Genomic DNA, 16,145 nt, shown 5'->3' with positions numbered 1-16,145 from the left:
CGGAAAGCCTATTCTCAATGTCCCCTCATGTGTGACCGAGGAGGACAATGAAAAGAAAAGGAAAGAATGCTCTCAGTCCTGTGTCTAGGTAGCTGGGACTCTATGACCATTCGAAGATTTGAACAGTTGCAAACTTTTTAAATATAGGCTTATACTTTTTTGGTTAGTAGACCTTTCTTAAAAACCTGGTTACCTTCTTCTCTGTTTGAATCCTCTCCATGTGCTAAAAGCCACATCCATGGTTCTGTCTTGAGACATAGCCCTCTTTCTCAACTTAATTGCAATGGCCTTGAGGCTGTAATTTGGTTAGTGGGAGAGCCACACCTTTAGTCTTATCCCCCACAGCAGTTTTGTCCCACCGAAGGGATTTACTGCATACCAACTTAATCCTCAAAGAGTGGGTGTGATACGCCATGCTGATTCAGTTTGGTCATCAGACCAAACCGTAATAATCCCATCACTCAGATAAACAAGTTCTCAGGGTTATTTGTTACTGGTGAGGATCAGAAGTTGCCTCAAGTTCCTCAATTTCTAGATTATCTCTATTCTTTCATTCCTGCCTGCATAAGGACTGATTACCTTATTCTATTCTCTCCTTTTTTTTTTTTTTTTAAGATGGAGTCTCACTCTGTCTTCTAGGCTGGAGTGCAGCAGCCCAATCTCGGCTCACTACAACTTCCTCCTCCTGGGTTCAAGCGATTCTCCTGCCTCAGCCTCCCAAGTAGCTGGGATTACAGGTGTGCGCCACCATGCCCAGCTAATTTGTGTATTTTTAGTAGAGATGGGGGTTTCACCATGCTGGTCAGGCTGGTCTCAAACTCCTGACCTCAAGTGATTCACCCACCTTGGCCTCCCAAAGTGCTGGAATTACTGGCGTGAGCCCCAGCACCCAGCCTGATACCCTTATTCTCTCCTAAAGCTCATCTCTCTTTTTTTTTTCCACCTTATCAAAAACATACTCTTCAACAATTCTGTTTCCTAGTCCCTTTTCTAGCTTCTAGAGCCGCAATCTTATTAACTCACTATCTGTCTCTTAAATGGTCACAGGTCGCAATTCTCTGTTTGTCTCTGCTTGACCAGCATCACATCCTACTAGCCTCTGATAACACTCATCTTGCTGCCTACCACCCAGTCCCTAACCTATGTCTCTCATTTTAGGGTTTTTATTATGGCAGCACCCTGTTTCTAACACAAATCTTTGTTTCAGCCAAGATAGGCCAGGCTCTGCTTTCGTAACAAGACCTTGAGACCTGAGTGTTATAAACAACTAAAATTTATTTCACCATCCCACTATGTGTGCATTGCCAGCTAGCGAGTGTGGTTGGAGGTATGGTATGTGGATTGTAGTCAGGTAGGAGCCGAGGCTAATAAAGCAGCCGCCATTTTGAACTTTGCAAGATAGAATAACCTTGCCACAGAGAAGAGAAGAAAAATACACACTGGCTCTTAAAATCTCCATCTGGAGGTGACACATAGCACTTATACTCACATTTTATGGGCAAAGCTAGTTACATGGCCACACATTACTTGAGTGGTTAGGAAACGCAGTCTGACCTTGTGCCCAGGATAGACAGCCAGAATGTCTGTAAACATCCAGAATGGCTGTCACAGTATATGCCATCCACACTAACAGAGGGGAAAATCGAATAGTAAAGAAATGACTAATCAAACCAAAGGAAGGCAAAATAAAAGTTCAGGAAGAACATAGGTGCTGGATGTGAATGCACTGTCTGTAGCCCCAGCTAATCAGGAGGCTGGGGCAGGAGGATTATTTGAGCCTAGGAGTTTGAGGCTGCAGTGAGCTATGACTGCACCTGTGAATAGCCACTGTACTCCAGCCTGGGCAACATAGTGAGACCCTTTCACTAAAAAAGAGAGAGAGAAAGAAGGAGAGAAGAGCATAGAGCAGGTAGGAAAATAAAATGTACATATCAAGGTGAAATTCAAATTCAAATATATCAATTACTTGAATTAATAAATTAATTTATTTATTTAGTGTGTTAGTGTTTTATAGAGACAGGGTCTCACTATGTTGCCAGGTTGGTCTCAAACTTCTGGGTTCAAGCGATCCTCTCACCTCTACCTCCCAAAGTGCTGGGATTACAGGCATTAGCCACCATGCCTAGCCAATAATTTTTTTTTTTTTTTGTAATAGAGATGGGGTCTCACCATGTTGCCCAGGCTGTCCTCTTCAAACTCCTGGGCTCGAGCAGTCCTTCTACCTTAGCCTCCCAAAGTGCTGGGATTATAGGCATGAGCTGATGCACTGGCCAATAATTTTTTTTTTTTTTTTTTTTGTTGAGACGGAGTCTCGCTCTGTCACCCAGGCTGGAGTGCGGTGGCTGGATCTCAGCTCACTGCAAGCTCCACCTCCCGGGTTCACGCCATTCTCCTGCCTCAGCCTCCCGAGTTGGGACTACAGGCGCCCACCACCTCACCCGGCTAGTTTTTTGTATTTTTTAGTAGAGACGGGGTTTCACCGGGTTAGCCAGGATGGTCTCGATCTCCTGACCTCGTGATCCGCCCGTCTCGGCCTCCCAAAGTGCTGGGATTACAGGCTTGAGCCACCGCGCCCGGCCAATAATTTTTAAAAATATAAATCAACTAGATGTTCCAGTTAAATGACAAAGATTGCCAGCCTGGATAAGAAAGAAATACATTACCTTTCATTGATTCTAAGATGCGGTTTTCTACTTTTTGACATTTCTGAAATAGAATTGTGTAATTGTTGTTAGCTATGGCAGACATGATGTAGTTGTTATTGCCTAGGTGTGAACTTGATCATAACCATAGTCAAAAGACAAAGTTACAATCAATTTTGTCTAAAAATCTCAATTAGTTTTATTTGAGATTCTAGAATTGGGCGATGATTTATTGTGTAAAATAGAGTAAATGTTCCAATGAGTTGAGCAGAAGGGGTTGGTTTCATAGGAACAAAGAACAAAAAGCAGATTGGTCATTTTAAAGCTAGTTTTCTTGTAAGGCAGGACAGGGAAACGGGACAATAGAAAAATAACTGAGAAGTAGAAATCAAGCTATTTCAGGCTACCTTTGTGTGGGTGTAAGGACTAAAGCAGAGGAAACTTCATTATCATGCCAACTGAAACTGGCTTGTTGCTGGGCACAGTGGCTGACACCTATAATCCCAGCAATTTGGGAGGCTGAGGTGGGCAGATCCCTTGAGCTCAGCACTTTGAGACCAGCCTGGGCAATATGGCAAGACCCCATCTCCACAAAAAAGTACAAAAATTAGTCAGGCATGGTGGTGCACACCTGTGGTCCCAACTGCTCAGGAGGCTGAGGCAGGAGGATCACTTGAGCCGGGGAGGTGGAGGCTACAGTGAGCCATGATCACATCACTTCACACAGGGGAGAGAGTGAGACCCTGTCTCAAAAAAAAAAAAAAGGAAAGAAAGAAAGAAAGAAAGAAAGAAAGAAAGAAAGAAAGAAAGAAAGAAAGAAAGAAAGAAAGAAACTGGCTTAACTGGCTTGTTTGGAAAATTGGCTTTTGTTTCTCCTGTTTTCTCAGAAGGTCAGATAATAATTTAGTGTGTTTAGTGACTTGGAACTTTGATGTAGGTGACTTCATTTTAATTTTTAGTTTGATCTGTTAGGGCCCCTATTACAGGAGTTTAGTCAAAAACAATGGTGTCCTGTAATTTTCATTTCACACCATTCATATTGTTGTAAGTATAGTTAATGCTGAGCAACCATTGCTGGTTGCTATTCACATTGAATTCAATTGCCATGCAAAATAATTTTAAAGAGATATTATGCTATGATTCAGCATTGAAATGAAAAATTGTCTTAACCGGCACAAAATGAGAGAAAAAAATGTGAGAGATGATTTAAAAAATCTGTATCTAAAAGAACAATGTTGATCTGAATAAAGTAAAAATTACAAGTGATAAGCATTATAGGCTACATTATAGATTAATTGGCAGCATTTAATCTTTCTCTGCACATACAAAAGTTAGTCAACAATGATTACTTCCAAGATATGATGAAAAATCCTATATCCTGTTTACAGGGGACTAATCCGAAAGAGAATACAGAGAGGTTGAACATTAAAGATTGAAAAAAGACACACCATGCAAATGCTAATCAAAAGAAAACTTGTATAACCATGTTAACATCATATAGAAATAGACATATCAAAGAACATTAGTAGAGATAAAGAGTCACTTAATGATAAAGGGGTCGATCTATCTCAGTATTACAGGAAGATATTACTATTCTAAATTTGCAAGCACATCATAACATGACCTCAAAAAATATAAAGCAAAAACTAACAGAAATATAAGGAGATATAGATGAATCTATGTTTGCTAATTGACTTAAGGAGCAAACTAAAATCAACAAACAGAATATAGAATATTTGAATAATCCAATTAATGAATTTAACCTAATAAATATAAAGAGAACACTGCTCTAAGCCAGTAACAATAAGCTAATTAGGAAATTCTCATATGCTTGGGAACTAAGAAATATCCTTCTGAAAAAATAAAAGGAATATACTTCCAAACAACCTATGGATAAAAGAATCAATTAATGGAAATTAGAAAATATTCTGAGCTGAAAGATAATGAAAATATAATATATTAAAGCCTCTATAAAAAATAAAAAACCTGTGTGATGCAGTGAAATTGTGCTTAATGTAAAAATTTACAGCCTTAAATGCACATATTTAAATTTTAAAAGGCTGAAAAAGTAACAAGCTATGTATCCATCCGTATCAGTCAGGGTCTCAACTGAAAATAGGTGTCACATTCAAATCAGGATAATTCAGTGAGGGTTTATTTACAGAGGGACAAATTGCAAAGGTGGGGGTGGAATGAAGGGAACCATAAGAGAATGTGCTATTAGTTGGGGAGCTACTACCACTTCTGGCCCCAAAAGGAAATTTCCATAATCTGGAATGAAAAAGAGTCTTGTAGAGCAAACCACCTTGAGAGAAGCATTGACCTGCAGTCAAGGAACATAGCCAGCTCAAAGCAGCCTTGTCAGTGGTTGTCCTGTCTCTACAAAAATATTTTTAAAATTAGCTGGATGTGATGGCACATGCCTGCAGTCCTACATGTGAGGCTGAGGTGGGAGAATTGCTTGAGCCCAGGAGGTTGAGGCTGCAGTGAGCCGGGTTTGCCCCCCTGCACTCAGCCTGGGTGACAGAGTGAGACCCTGTCTCAAACAAAACAAAAAACCTAGCCAGGTGGTGGCACATGCCTGTAATCCCAGCTACTTGGGAGACTGAAGTGGGAGGATTGCTTAAGACCAGGAATTCAAGAACAGCCTGGACAACATAGTAAGACCCTGTCTTGAAAAAAAGAATAAGAGGAAAAAAATTAAAAGTGAAACTTACAAAATCAAGAAGAAATATAACACCAAAACAGTTTTATTACAATACAATATTTATTACAATAAAATAAATAAAAACCTTCTCGCAAAGATACCCCAGGCCCAGATTTTTTTCACAGGTGAATTCTACTTAGTGGTTTTTATTCATTTATTTATATTTTTTAGAGATGGAGTCTCCCTATATTGCCCAGGCTGGCTTTGGACTCCTGGTTTCCAGTGATCCTCCCACTTCAGCCTCCCCACTAGCTGGGGCTACAGGCACACACCACTGCCTGAGTTCTAATTAATATTTAAGGAAGAAATAAAAATCTCATACGATTATTGTATGATAACAGGCAAAGAAGTGGCTAGTATAAGCTATATGCCAAAACCCAACAGAAAGGAAAGTTCTGAGTATGCTCCCTTACGGACACAGATGTAAATATCCTAAATATAATTCTAGCAAATAATGGACATAGATGTAAATATTCTAAATAAAATTCTAGCAAATAATGAGTAACAATATATAAAAGATTGCACATTGTTACCCAGATGGATTTATTCCAGGAATGCAGACTTGGTTTAATGTTAGAAAAATCAACCTATATAATTTGCCATTAAGAGAAAAATGACATAATCATCATTATAGAGGAAAATTTTCTTAATCTTCTAAAGAGAATTTTAGGCCAGGTGCGATAGCTTACACCAGCCTCACACTTTGGAAGGCTGAGGCAGGTGGATCACCTGAGCTCAGGAGTTTGAGACCAGCCTGGGAATATATCTGTGGAACAGAACAAAGAGCCGGAAACAGACTTACACATATACAGCCACTTCATTTGTGACAAAGGCGCCATTTTAATGCAATGGAAGAACGAATGATCTTTCAAATAAATTATGCTTGTATAAATGGGTACCAACATGGGGAAAAAAGAAATGTGATTTCTCCCTCAAAAGTAAATTACACAACTGGGCACGGTGGCTCACGCCTATAATCCCAACACTAGGCCGAGGCGGGGGGATCACCTGAGATCAGGAGTTCGAGACCAGCCTGGCCAACATGGTGAAACTTCATCTCTACTAAAAATACAAAAATTAGCCAGGCATTGTGGCAGGCACCTGTAATCCCAGCTACTCGGGAGGCTGAGGCAGGAGAATTGCTTAAACCCAGGAGGCAGAAGTTGCATGCAGTGAGCTGAGATTGCACCATTACACTCCAGCCTGGGTAACAGAGCAAGACTCTGTCTCAAAAACAAAACAACAGAGAAGTAAATTACACAAATATAAATTCTAGGTGAATTAGGGGTCCAAATATAAAAGGTCAAACTGTAACACTTTTAGAAGATAATATAAAAGAGCTTTATGATCTTTGGGTTAAAAATTTATAAATAAGACTTCAGAAACAAATAAAAATATTGATATATTTGACCACACTAAGAACAAAAACTTCTATTTATATCAAAATATACCATTTGGGAGTGTATTAGTTTATCTATTTCTACATAACATATTGTCCCAAAAGTTAGTGACTTAAAATATCAATAATAATTTATTATCTCTTTATTGTTGTTATTATTTTGAGATGGAGTTTTGCTCTTGTCATCCAGGCTGGAGTGCAATGGCATGATCTTGGCTCACTGCAACCTCTGCCTCCTGGTTTCAGGTGATTCTCCTGCCTCAGCCTCCCCAGTAGCTGGGAATATAGAAACCCACCATCATTCCCGGTTAATTTTTGTAATTTTTTTTAGTAGAGATGGGATTTTACCATGTTGGCCAAGCTGGCCTCAAACTCCCAACCTTAGGTTACCTGCCTTCCTCAGCCTCCCAAAGTGCTGGGATTACAGTTGTGAGCCACTATACCCGGCTTCTCTTTATTATTTATTATTCTGTGGGTCAGAAATTCAAGGGTGGCTTGACGGGGTAGTTTTTTGTTTTTTGTGTTTTTTTTGGAGATGGAGTTTCACTCTAGTTACCCAGGCTGGAGTGCAATGGCATGATCTCGGCTCATGGCAACCTCTGCCACCTGGGTTCAAGAGATTCTCCTGACTCAGCCTCCCAAGTAACTGGGATTACAAGCATGCGCCACCATGCCCAGCTAATTTTGTATTTTTAGTCGAGACGGGATTTCTCCATGTTGGTCAGGCTGGTCTCGAACTCCTGACCTCAGATGATCTGCCTGCCTTGGCCCCAAAGTGCTGGGATTTCAGGCGTGAGCCACTGCGCCGGCCGACTGGGCAGTTTTAGCTTGGGGTAGCTCATGAGGTTGAAGTCAAATATGAGTGTGGGCTGCAGTCATCTGAAGGCTTTCCCGGAATCGGAGGATCTGCTTACTAAATAACTTACTCAGATGGCTGGCAAGTTGATGCTGGCTTTGGCAGGAGGCCTCAGTTCCTTTTCACATAGGCCTCTATAACGGGCTGCTTGAGTTACTTCATGGCATGGTGGCTGACTTCCCCAGAGCAAGCAGGTGAAAGCTACAATGCCTTTCATAATCTAGTTTCAAAATAACACATTCATCTCCACCATATTCTTTTGGTCACTGAGACCAGCTTTGATTCATCGTTGGAGGGGACTATACAAGGAAGTGAGAATCACTGAGGGTCATCTAGGAGGCTGGTTACTATAAAGAGTAAAAAGGCAAATCATGATACAAGAAAATGTATTTATAGCACAAATAACTGACAAAGGCTCGTATCAAAAATGTATATAGGGCCAGGCACAGTGACTCATGCCTGTAATTCCAGTGCTTTGGGAGACCTAGGTAGGAGGATCACTTTAGGCCAGGAATTTGAGACCAGCCTGGGCAACATAGTAAGACTCCCCATCTCTATGGTACAGCCTGACAGGTTCTTCTTGCCCGCTGCCCAGAAAAGACAATACACTGAGAACAGCAAGAGTTGCAGCAGAGAAACAGTTTAATTATTTTAAGGCAGTTGAGCAAAAGAACCAGAGATATTTCTCAAATCTACCTCCCTGAGAATTTGGAGGCCAGGGTTTTTCAAGGATAATTTGGTGGGCAGGGGGCTAGGGAATGGGAAATACTGGTTGGTTGGGCTGAGGATAAAATCACAGGGGATTGAAACTGTCTTCTTGCAGTGAGTCAGTTCCTAGGTGAGGTCACAAGACCAGTTGAATCTGGCTACTGCGTTCCAGCCTGAGTGACAGAGTGAGCCCTGTCTCTTAAAAAAAAAAAAAAAAAAAAAAAAAGAACATATAAAGAACTCCTACAAATCAATAAAAAGGAAACACTATTGAAAAATGAGCAAAAGTAAATTTAAAAGTAACTTTAAAAAATAAGTAAAAGACATGAACAGAGGAACTTTACAAAAAATGCAAATGACAAATACATTTATGGAAGGTACTCCATTTTATTAATTTAGTAGAGAAATATGAAAGAAAAGTACGATGAGATACCATTAGACCTCACCACAAGGACTATCATGCAAAAGTCTGAAAATACTAAGTATTGACAGAGATGGAGAACAAAGGAAACTTTGTACCACTGAGTTATGGGTCCAGGTAGAGTCAGTCAGTAGCCAGAATGCGAAAGTCTAAAAAATATCTCAAAGACCAATCTTAGGTTGTACAATAGTGATGTTATCTGTAGGAGGGGAAGTTATAAATCATGTGATCCCCAGCCACATAACTCCTGAGCAGTAAGGAATTATAGAAAACCAGCTAGGGAACAATGGCTGGTTATTGTTTAACTACACTTACATCTTAGCAGAATTCAGGCCCCTCCCATAACCCTAACCTTGTGGCCTTTCATTAGCCTTACAAAGGCAGTTTTAGTCCCCAGAGGGGGTCGATTTTGGGAAGGGACTATTATCATCTTTGCTTCAATGTTAAATTATAAACTAAATTCTCCCCATAGTTGGCTTGGTCTATGCCCAGGAATGAGTAAGGGCAGTTAGCTTGTAAAGTTAGAAGCAAGATGGAATCTTGTGAGGTTAGATTTCTCTGTTATAATTTTTGCAGACAGTTCCATCTATGAAACAAATTTTTAATCAGCTGAGCATGGTGGTTCGTGCCTGAAGTCCCAGCTAGGTGAGCAGCTGAGGTGGAAGGATTACTTGAGCCCAGGAGTTCAAGTTTATAGTGAGCTAGGATCATGCTCCTGCATTCCAGCCTGAGTGACAGAGTAAGGCCCTGTCTAAAAAAAAAAAAAAAAAAGAGAGAGAGAGAGAACACATAAAGAATTCCTATGAATCAATAAGAAGGAAACAGTATAGAAAAATGGGTAAAAGTAATTTTTTAAAATGAGTAAAAGACATGAACATTAGTTTTGTAGAGAAATATGAAAGAAAACTATGATGAGATACCATTAGACCTCACCAGAAGTACTATCATTTAAAAGTCTGAAAATACTAAGTATTAACAGAGATGGAGAACAAAGGAAACTCTAATGGACCACTGATGGGAGTGTAAATTGGTACAATCATTTTAGAAAACGGTTTGGCCTCATCTAGTAAAGTTGAAGATACAAACATCTTATGACCCAGTACTTCTACTCCTAGGAATATACCATGTAGCACTGAGAGCACATATACACCAATGTTGACATCAGCACTGTTTATATTATCCCCTAACTGGAAGGATAGGGGATGTCCACCAACAGTTGAATGGATAACTTGTGCTACAGTAGTATAGGGAACACTGTAAGTCAATGAAATGAGTGAATTACAGCAACGTGACAAAGAAGACAGACAAAATAATATACATTGTATGGTTCCATCTAAATGAAGTTGAAAAACAGGCAAAATTAAACTAACAAGTACAGGAAAACATGCTTAGGAGATAAAACTCTACAAAAAAACAATAATGCAATTTAGCATAATTTCAGAATAATGGTTACCTCTGGGTTTAGGGAGAAGGTTATGATTGCGGGGGAAAGTCAAGGGCTTCCAAGGAGCTGACAATGCTGTTCTTGATGTCCATGTGGTTTTATAAATGTTCATTTTCTAATGATTGCTGAGGTTTTTTTTATTTTTATTTTTATTTTTGAGACGGAGTCTCGCTCTGTCGCCCAGGCTGGAGTGCAGTGGCCGGATCTCAGCTCACTGCAAGCTCTGCCTCCCGGGTCTACGCCATTCTCCTGCCTCAGCCTCCTGAGTAGCTGGGACTACAGGTCCCAGCTAGTTTTTTTGTGTGTGTGTTTTTTTTAGTAGAGACGGGGTTTCACCGTGTTAGCCAGGCTGGTCTCAATCTCCTAACCTCGTGATCCGCCCGTCTTGGCCTCCCAAAGTGCTGGGATTACAGGCTTGAGCCACCGCGCCTGGCCAATTGCTGAGGTTTTAAATGCGTGTTTATGTGTGTGTTTTTTTCTCACAACAAACAAGCAAAAATAATAATACAAAAAATTATAGTATTGTGAGGGATAAGTATATAAAGCACTTAGCTTAGTGCTTAGTACATGGTAGGAATTCTCCATAGATGAATTTTTTCATTCCCTACATAGTTTTAGTAGCTTCTAACTTTATGAGGGAAGTGATGGTATTTGTTTCTGCTCAGCAGCAAATAACAATCTGTAGAATGAATGCTGTCTCTTTTCTCGGATAGTGAAACTTGGTGGGCAGTCAGTAAAATGTTATATTCGCCACCCTTTTCTCCATGTCTAGATTTGGACATTAAGATGGTTGGCCAACATTTTGGGTTTGGTCAGGTATAGTGAATGTAAGCAGTTGCTGAGAGCCACCTGAGAGCAGGGGGAGGGCAAAGGCCCAGATTTTAGTCTTCAGTCCAGCAATCCCTGCACTGAGAGTCACCATTTGTCTTTGGCCTTCACAGGAATCCACCTCCTGACCATTGGGCTTTAGTAAGCGGTCTTCCCACTTATGTTGCCCAGAATGGCCTGGTAAGTCATATAACTTTGAAGGGGGAGAGTTTGGGATCAGGTGGAAGAAAGAGTGGAAAGATTTTAGATCAAGAAGAGAGTGGAAAAGATGATGGCAAGTGTGGATCTCTAAACGCCTGATTCTCTTGTTTCTCTCAATTCAGTTGGCAATTGGTCTAAATGAATGAACAGATAATTGACATTTGAGGAAATATCAAATACATAGATAAATAATCCTTAGGTAGAAAGGTACATAGTCTTGGCCAGGCACAGTGGCTCAGGCCTATAATCCCAGAACTTTGGGGGGCCAAGGCGGGTGGATCACTTGAGGTCAGGAGCTCGAGACCAGCCTGGCCAACATGACAAAACTCCATCTCTACTAAAAATATAAAAATGTGGCCGGGCGCAGTGGCTCACGCCTGTAATCCCAGCACTTTGGGAGGCCGAGGTGAGTGGATCACAAGGTCAGGAGATTGAGACCATCCTGGCTAATATGGTGAAACCCCGTCTCTACTAAAAATGCAAAAAATTAGCCTGGTGTGGCAGCGGGCGCCTGTAGTCCCAGCTACTTGGGAGGCTGAGGCAGGAGAATGGCGTGAACCTGGGAGGCGGAGCTTGCAGTGAGACGTGATCTTGCCACTGCACTCCAGCCTGGGCAACTGAGCGAGACTCCGTCTCAAAAATATATATATTTATATATATTTATATATATATTTATATATATATATAAATTTGCTGGGCATGTGGCGGGCGCCTGTAATCCCACCTACTCGGGAGGCTGAGGCAGGAGAATCACTCGAACCTGGGAGGCAGAGGTTGCAGTGAGCCGAGATCCCGCCATTGCACTCTAGCCTGGGCAACAGAGAAAGACTCCATCTCAAAAAATAATAATAATAAATAAAATGAAATAAATATGTCTTAGGCAGGCGGGGTCATAAAAGGAGGCTCCAGGTGGAAGGAAGAACACGGGCAAACAACATGGGCATGGAGGCCTGGAGCAGTGTGCTGTATGTGGTTAAGTGTGGCTGGAGTATTAGATTTGAGACAGGAAGACAGCAAAAAATGAGGCTCAAGAGGGAGGAAGGGGTTAAATTACACCAGGCCTTGGATGCCTTGTCTAAAAGGTGGACTTGTTTTTTTTTTTTTTTTGACAGTGTCTCGCTCTGTTGCCCAGGCTGGAATGCAGTGGTGAGAACTTGGCTCACTGCAACCTCCGCCTCCTGGGCTCAAGCGATTGTCATGCCTCAGCCACTTGAATAGCTGTGATTACAGGCGTGTACCACCATGCCCAGCTAATTTTTGTATTTTTGGCAGAGAAGGGGTTTTACCATGTTAGCCAGGCTGGTTTCGAACACCTGGTTTCAAGTGATCCACCCACCTCAACCTCCCAAAGTGCTGGGATTATAGGAGTGAACCACCATGCTCATCCTTAAAAGGTGGGATTTTAATCTACAGGTGACAGGTAGACAAGCAGGAGATTCACATAGTCGATTTTCATTTTAGAAAGATAACTCTGGCAGGGCATGGTGACTCATGTCTGTAATCCCAACACTTTGGGAGGCCGAGGCAGGAGGATCACTTGAGTCCAGGAGTTGGAGACCAGCTTGGGAATATACCAAGACTCTGTCTCTACAAAAAATTTAAAGATTAGCCAGGCATGGTGGTGCACGCCCCCAGTCCCAGCTACTCAAGAGGCTGAGACAGGAGTATCCCTTGATCCCAGGAGTTCCAGGCTGCAGTGAGGTATGATCACGCCACTGCATTCCAGCCTGGGCAACAGAGGGAGACCCTGTCTCTAAAAGAAAAAAATAAAAAGAAAGAAAGAAAAGAAAGATGACTCTAGCAGCTTCCTGGAAAATGGATCTGAAGGACTAGGACCGCAGGCAAAGTAACCAGAGCACCATTCAAGTAAGAGGTGATGAGAATCTCAGCAAAGGCAGGTGGGATAAAGAACACTATCATTCTTGCTAACAGCTGCTGGGTGCTTATCGTGAGTCAGGCACTACCTAAATTTAATACCCACAACAACTTTGACAGAGGCAAGAACACAAGAAGGGGACAAGGGGTCAGGTCCAATATTGAGAGGGCGAAGCTGGCAGGGCTTTGTGATTGGCTGTAGGCAGAGAGTGGGGAAGAGAGGAGTCAAGGCTAATTTCAGGCTTCTAGACTGGATGAATAGTGCTGTCATCACGCTTGGATGTAAAATGATGAAGTCAGTTTCAGACATTTTTTAGAAGCAGATGTCCAGCAGGTAGATGAAGAGACAATTCTGATGCTGTGGAGAGAGAGGAGTGTTGGAAGCAGCGATCTGGAAGATATCAGGACCAGATGGTGTTTGAAATTATGAGTGTGGAGGAAGGCACCTAGGGAGAGGGAGACAGGCAGTGGACCCAGGGTGCAATCATGGAGGGTGTCAGCATCTACAGAGTGGGTGGAGAAAGAGGAGCGTGTGATAGAGAAACAGAAGGAAGGTTCAGAGGTGTTTGGAGACCCAAGAGAGGGCAGTGTCATGGAAACCAAGAAAGTGGAAAGTTTCAACAGGGAGAGATGATGACATGCAGCAGAGTGAACTGGTAAGATAAGAACTGAAAACCCTCATTGGGTTTGGCACTGAAGAGGTTATTGGCGGCCCCAATGAAAATGGATTTGGTGGTGAGTTGGAAGCAGAACCAGCATGTGGTTTGCTGAGTAGTAGGTGGGTAATGAGAAGGTAAAGAATACAAAAGAAAAGAGGAGAATGCCTGAGTGGTTGCTATGGGGACCATGATGGATGCAGGAAGGATTTCATTTTCAAGCATGAGAGAGACACCAGCATGCTCACAGATGGAGAGGAAAGAGGCCTCCAAGAGCTCTGCCATCAGGAGACAATGATGGCAACTGATAGAGTTGGTCAAAGGAGAGGTCAGAAGGCTGAGGCAGTGAGTGGGCAGTCCTCGGACAGGAGCAGGTACAGCTCGCTCTCTGAGACCACAGACAGCCCACTCCTGTGTTGTCAGGAAGGGTCTCTGCAAGCCAAGGTGGTACGTTTGTGAGAATTAGTAGGCACCATTTCTCAAAGGATGATTAAAGGAAGGTCAAGGTCATGGTGCTGCAAGCAGATCACAGGCTGGATTTCAGCTCCCAGTTGCCCCTCAGCCTGATGCCCGTGTGCAGTTCACACATTACACAACCGTACACAGTGGCCTCACAGTGCTCTGTAAGTGTCATCTGATCCCTTACCAGTAGGGTAAACTGGTCTGACTTTCAGGAGAGGAATCTAGCAATGTAGAACCGGAGCTACAACACCTTTCATTTATTATTCTACTTTGGGATTTATAATCCAGGGAAAAACCCCTACCTGCCCAAACAAAACAGAACCCAAATGTAGTTGAGTCAAATACATTTAGAGTAGCATATTTTATTTTATTATTTTATTGAGACTGGGTCTCACTCTGTCGCCCAGGCTGGAGTGCAGTGGCATGATCTCAGCTCACTGCAACCTCCGCCTCCCAGGTTCAAGTGATTCTCCCACCTCAACCTCCAGAGTAGTTGGGACTACAGGCGCGCGCCACTACTGCTGGTTAATTTTTGTATTTTTAGTAGAGACAGGGTTTCACCACATTGGCCGGGCTGGTATTTATATTAACGTAAAGACCTTGGATACAACCCAAATAAGCAAGAAAAGGGGAACAACAACATGGGATACCCTCCAGTTACTAGTAATGACAAGTTGTAGCCTTAACTTTTTCAAAGCTTAGAAATGATTCAAGAGTGGAGCAAATCATAAAAAGTAATGTTTATAAGGTGACTTTTCTGTCTAGTAGCCTCAGTTAATAATTCCAAACCGTCTCAACTATGTCTACCTGATGAAAAGAATGTGAATGCCTTGGGCAAGAACATGGTGTTCCTGAAGATAGTATACAGTGCTTCGCTGGGTACTGTCTCAGGCCTAATCACACCTTCATTATTCCCCTTCACGGCTCTCAGATTTGCAACATCATGAATGCGCCTGCGGAGGACTTTTTTGCATTTCAGGTAAGTCATTTTTTATTTGCTGTCTTAGTCATATGATTTTTTTTTCCACCCCAAAGAGCATTAGAATACATTAGAATCCACCTACTCAGCTGGGAAGCAGCCTCAAAAAAGTGAAAATATGACAGGATAAAAGTCCTGTGCCAGTGGAAATGGGGACAGAGTTAACTGGGTAATTTCCAAGGTCCTATTCAGTTTTAACATTCGCACCCTTTGCTTTCTGGCCTCAGGATCTATTTTTCCCCCCACAAGATATACAAGATATACAATATATAATATACAAAAGCTCCAAAGTTTCAGGATCATATTCAGACATTAAAATTGTATTTCAATAAATATAATCAAAATGCTACTTTGCCAGGCGTTTTGTTGTTGTTGTTGTTTTCTTTTGTTTTTTTAGAGAGGGTCTCACCCTGTTGCCCAGGCTGGAGTGTAGTGGTGCAACCATAGCTCATTGCAGCCTCAACCTCGTGGGCTCAAGCAAAGCTCCTGCCTCAGCCTGCCAATTAGCTAGACTACAGGTGTGCACCACTGTGCCTGACTGGCCTCAGCACCTTTGCTTATGCTGTTGCCTGTCATCTCCTGCTCAAATCCTGTTCTACCATCTCCTGTTGAAATCCTCTCTGCCCTTCAATGACAACCTCAAACTATTAAGTTTTATTATGATTCCTCTGGCTGAATATCATTTCTCTCTCCTTGAAATTTTTATGGAATATTGTTTAATATTCCTTTTGTTTTTGTTTTTGTTTTTGTTTTTTGAGACAGAGTCTCGCTCTGTTACTCAGGCTGCAGTGCAATGGCGCCATCTTGGTTCACTGCAACCTCCACCTCCTGGGTTCAAGCAATTCTCCTGCTTCAGCCTCCCAAGTAGCTGAGATTACAGGTGCCCACCAGCACGCCCGGCTAATTTTTTGTATTTTTCGTAGAGACAGGGTCTCACCATGTTGACCAAATTGGTCTCAAACTCCTG

The 16,145-nt window shown here is 42.0% G+C and overlaps 1 protein-coding gene across 2 annotated transcripts in view; it reads left to right on the top strand.

The window, feature by feature from the left end:
* The window catches only part of PDE6A (phosphodiesterase 6A), an 84,534-nt gene that overhangs the window by 29,310 nt on the left and 39,079 nt on the right, over positions 1-16,145 (top strand). For both annotated transcript variants that reach the window (XM_025387980.1, XM_025387979.1), the window contains 2 exons: positions 11,119-11,185; positions 15,131-15,178. In XM_025387980.1, coding sequence (XP_025243765.1) covers positions 11,119-11,185; positions 15,131-15,178 — 115 coding nt within the window. The remainder of the gene's footprint in view (positions 1-11,118; positions 11,186-15,130; positions 15,179-16,145) is intronic.

This window comes from Theropithecus gelada, chromosome 6 (genome assembly GCF_003255815.1).
Source record: "Theropithecus gelada isolate Dixy chromosome 6, Tgel_1.0, whole genome shotgun sequence".
Lineage (NCBI taxonomy): Eukaryota > Metazoa > Chordata > Mammalia > Primates > Cercopithecidae > Theropithecus > Theropithecus gelada.
This window is presented reverse-complemented; position numbering and strand designations above follow the sequence as displayed.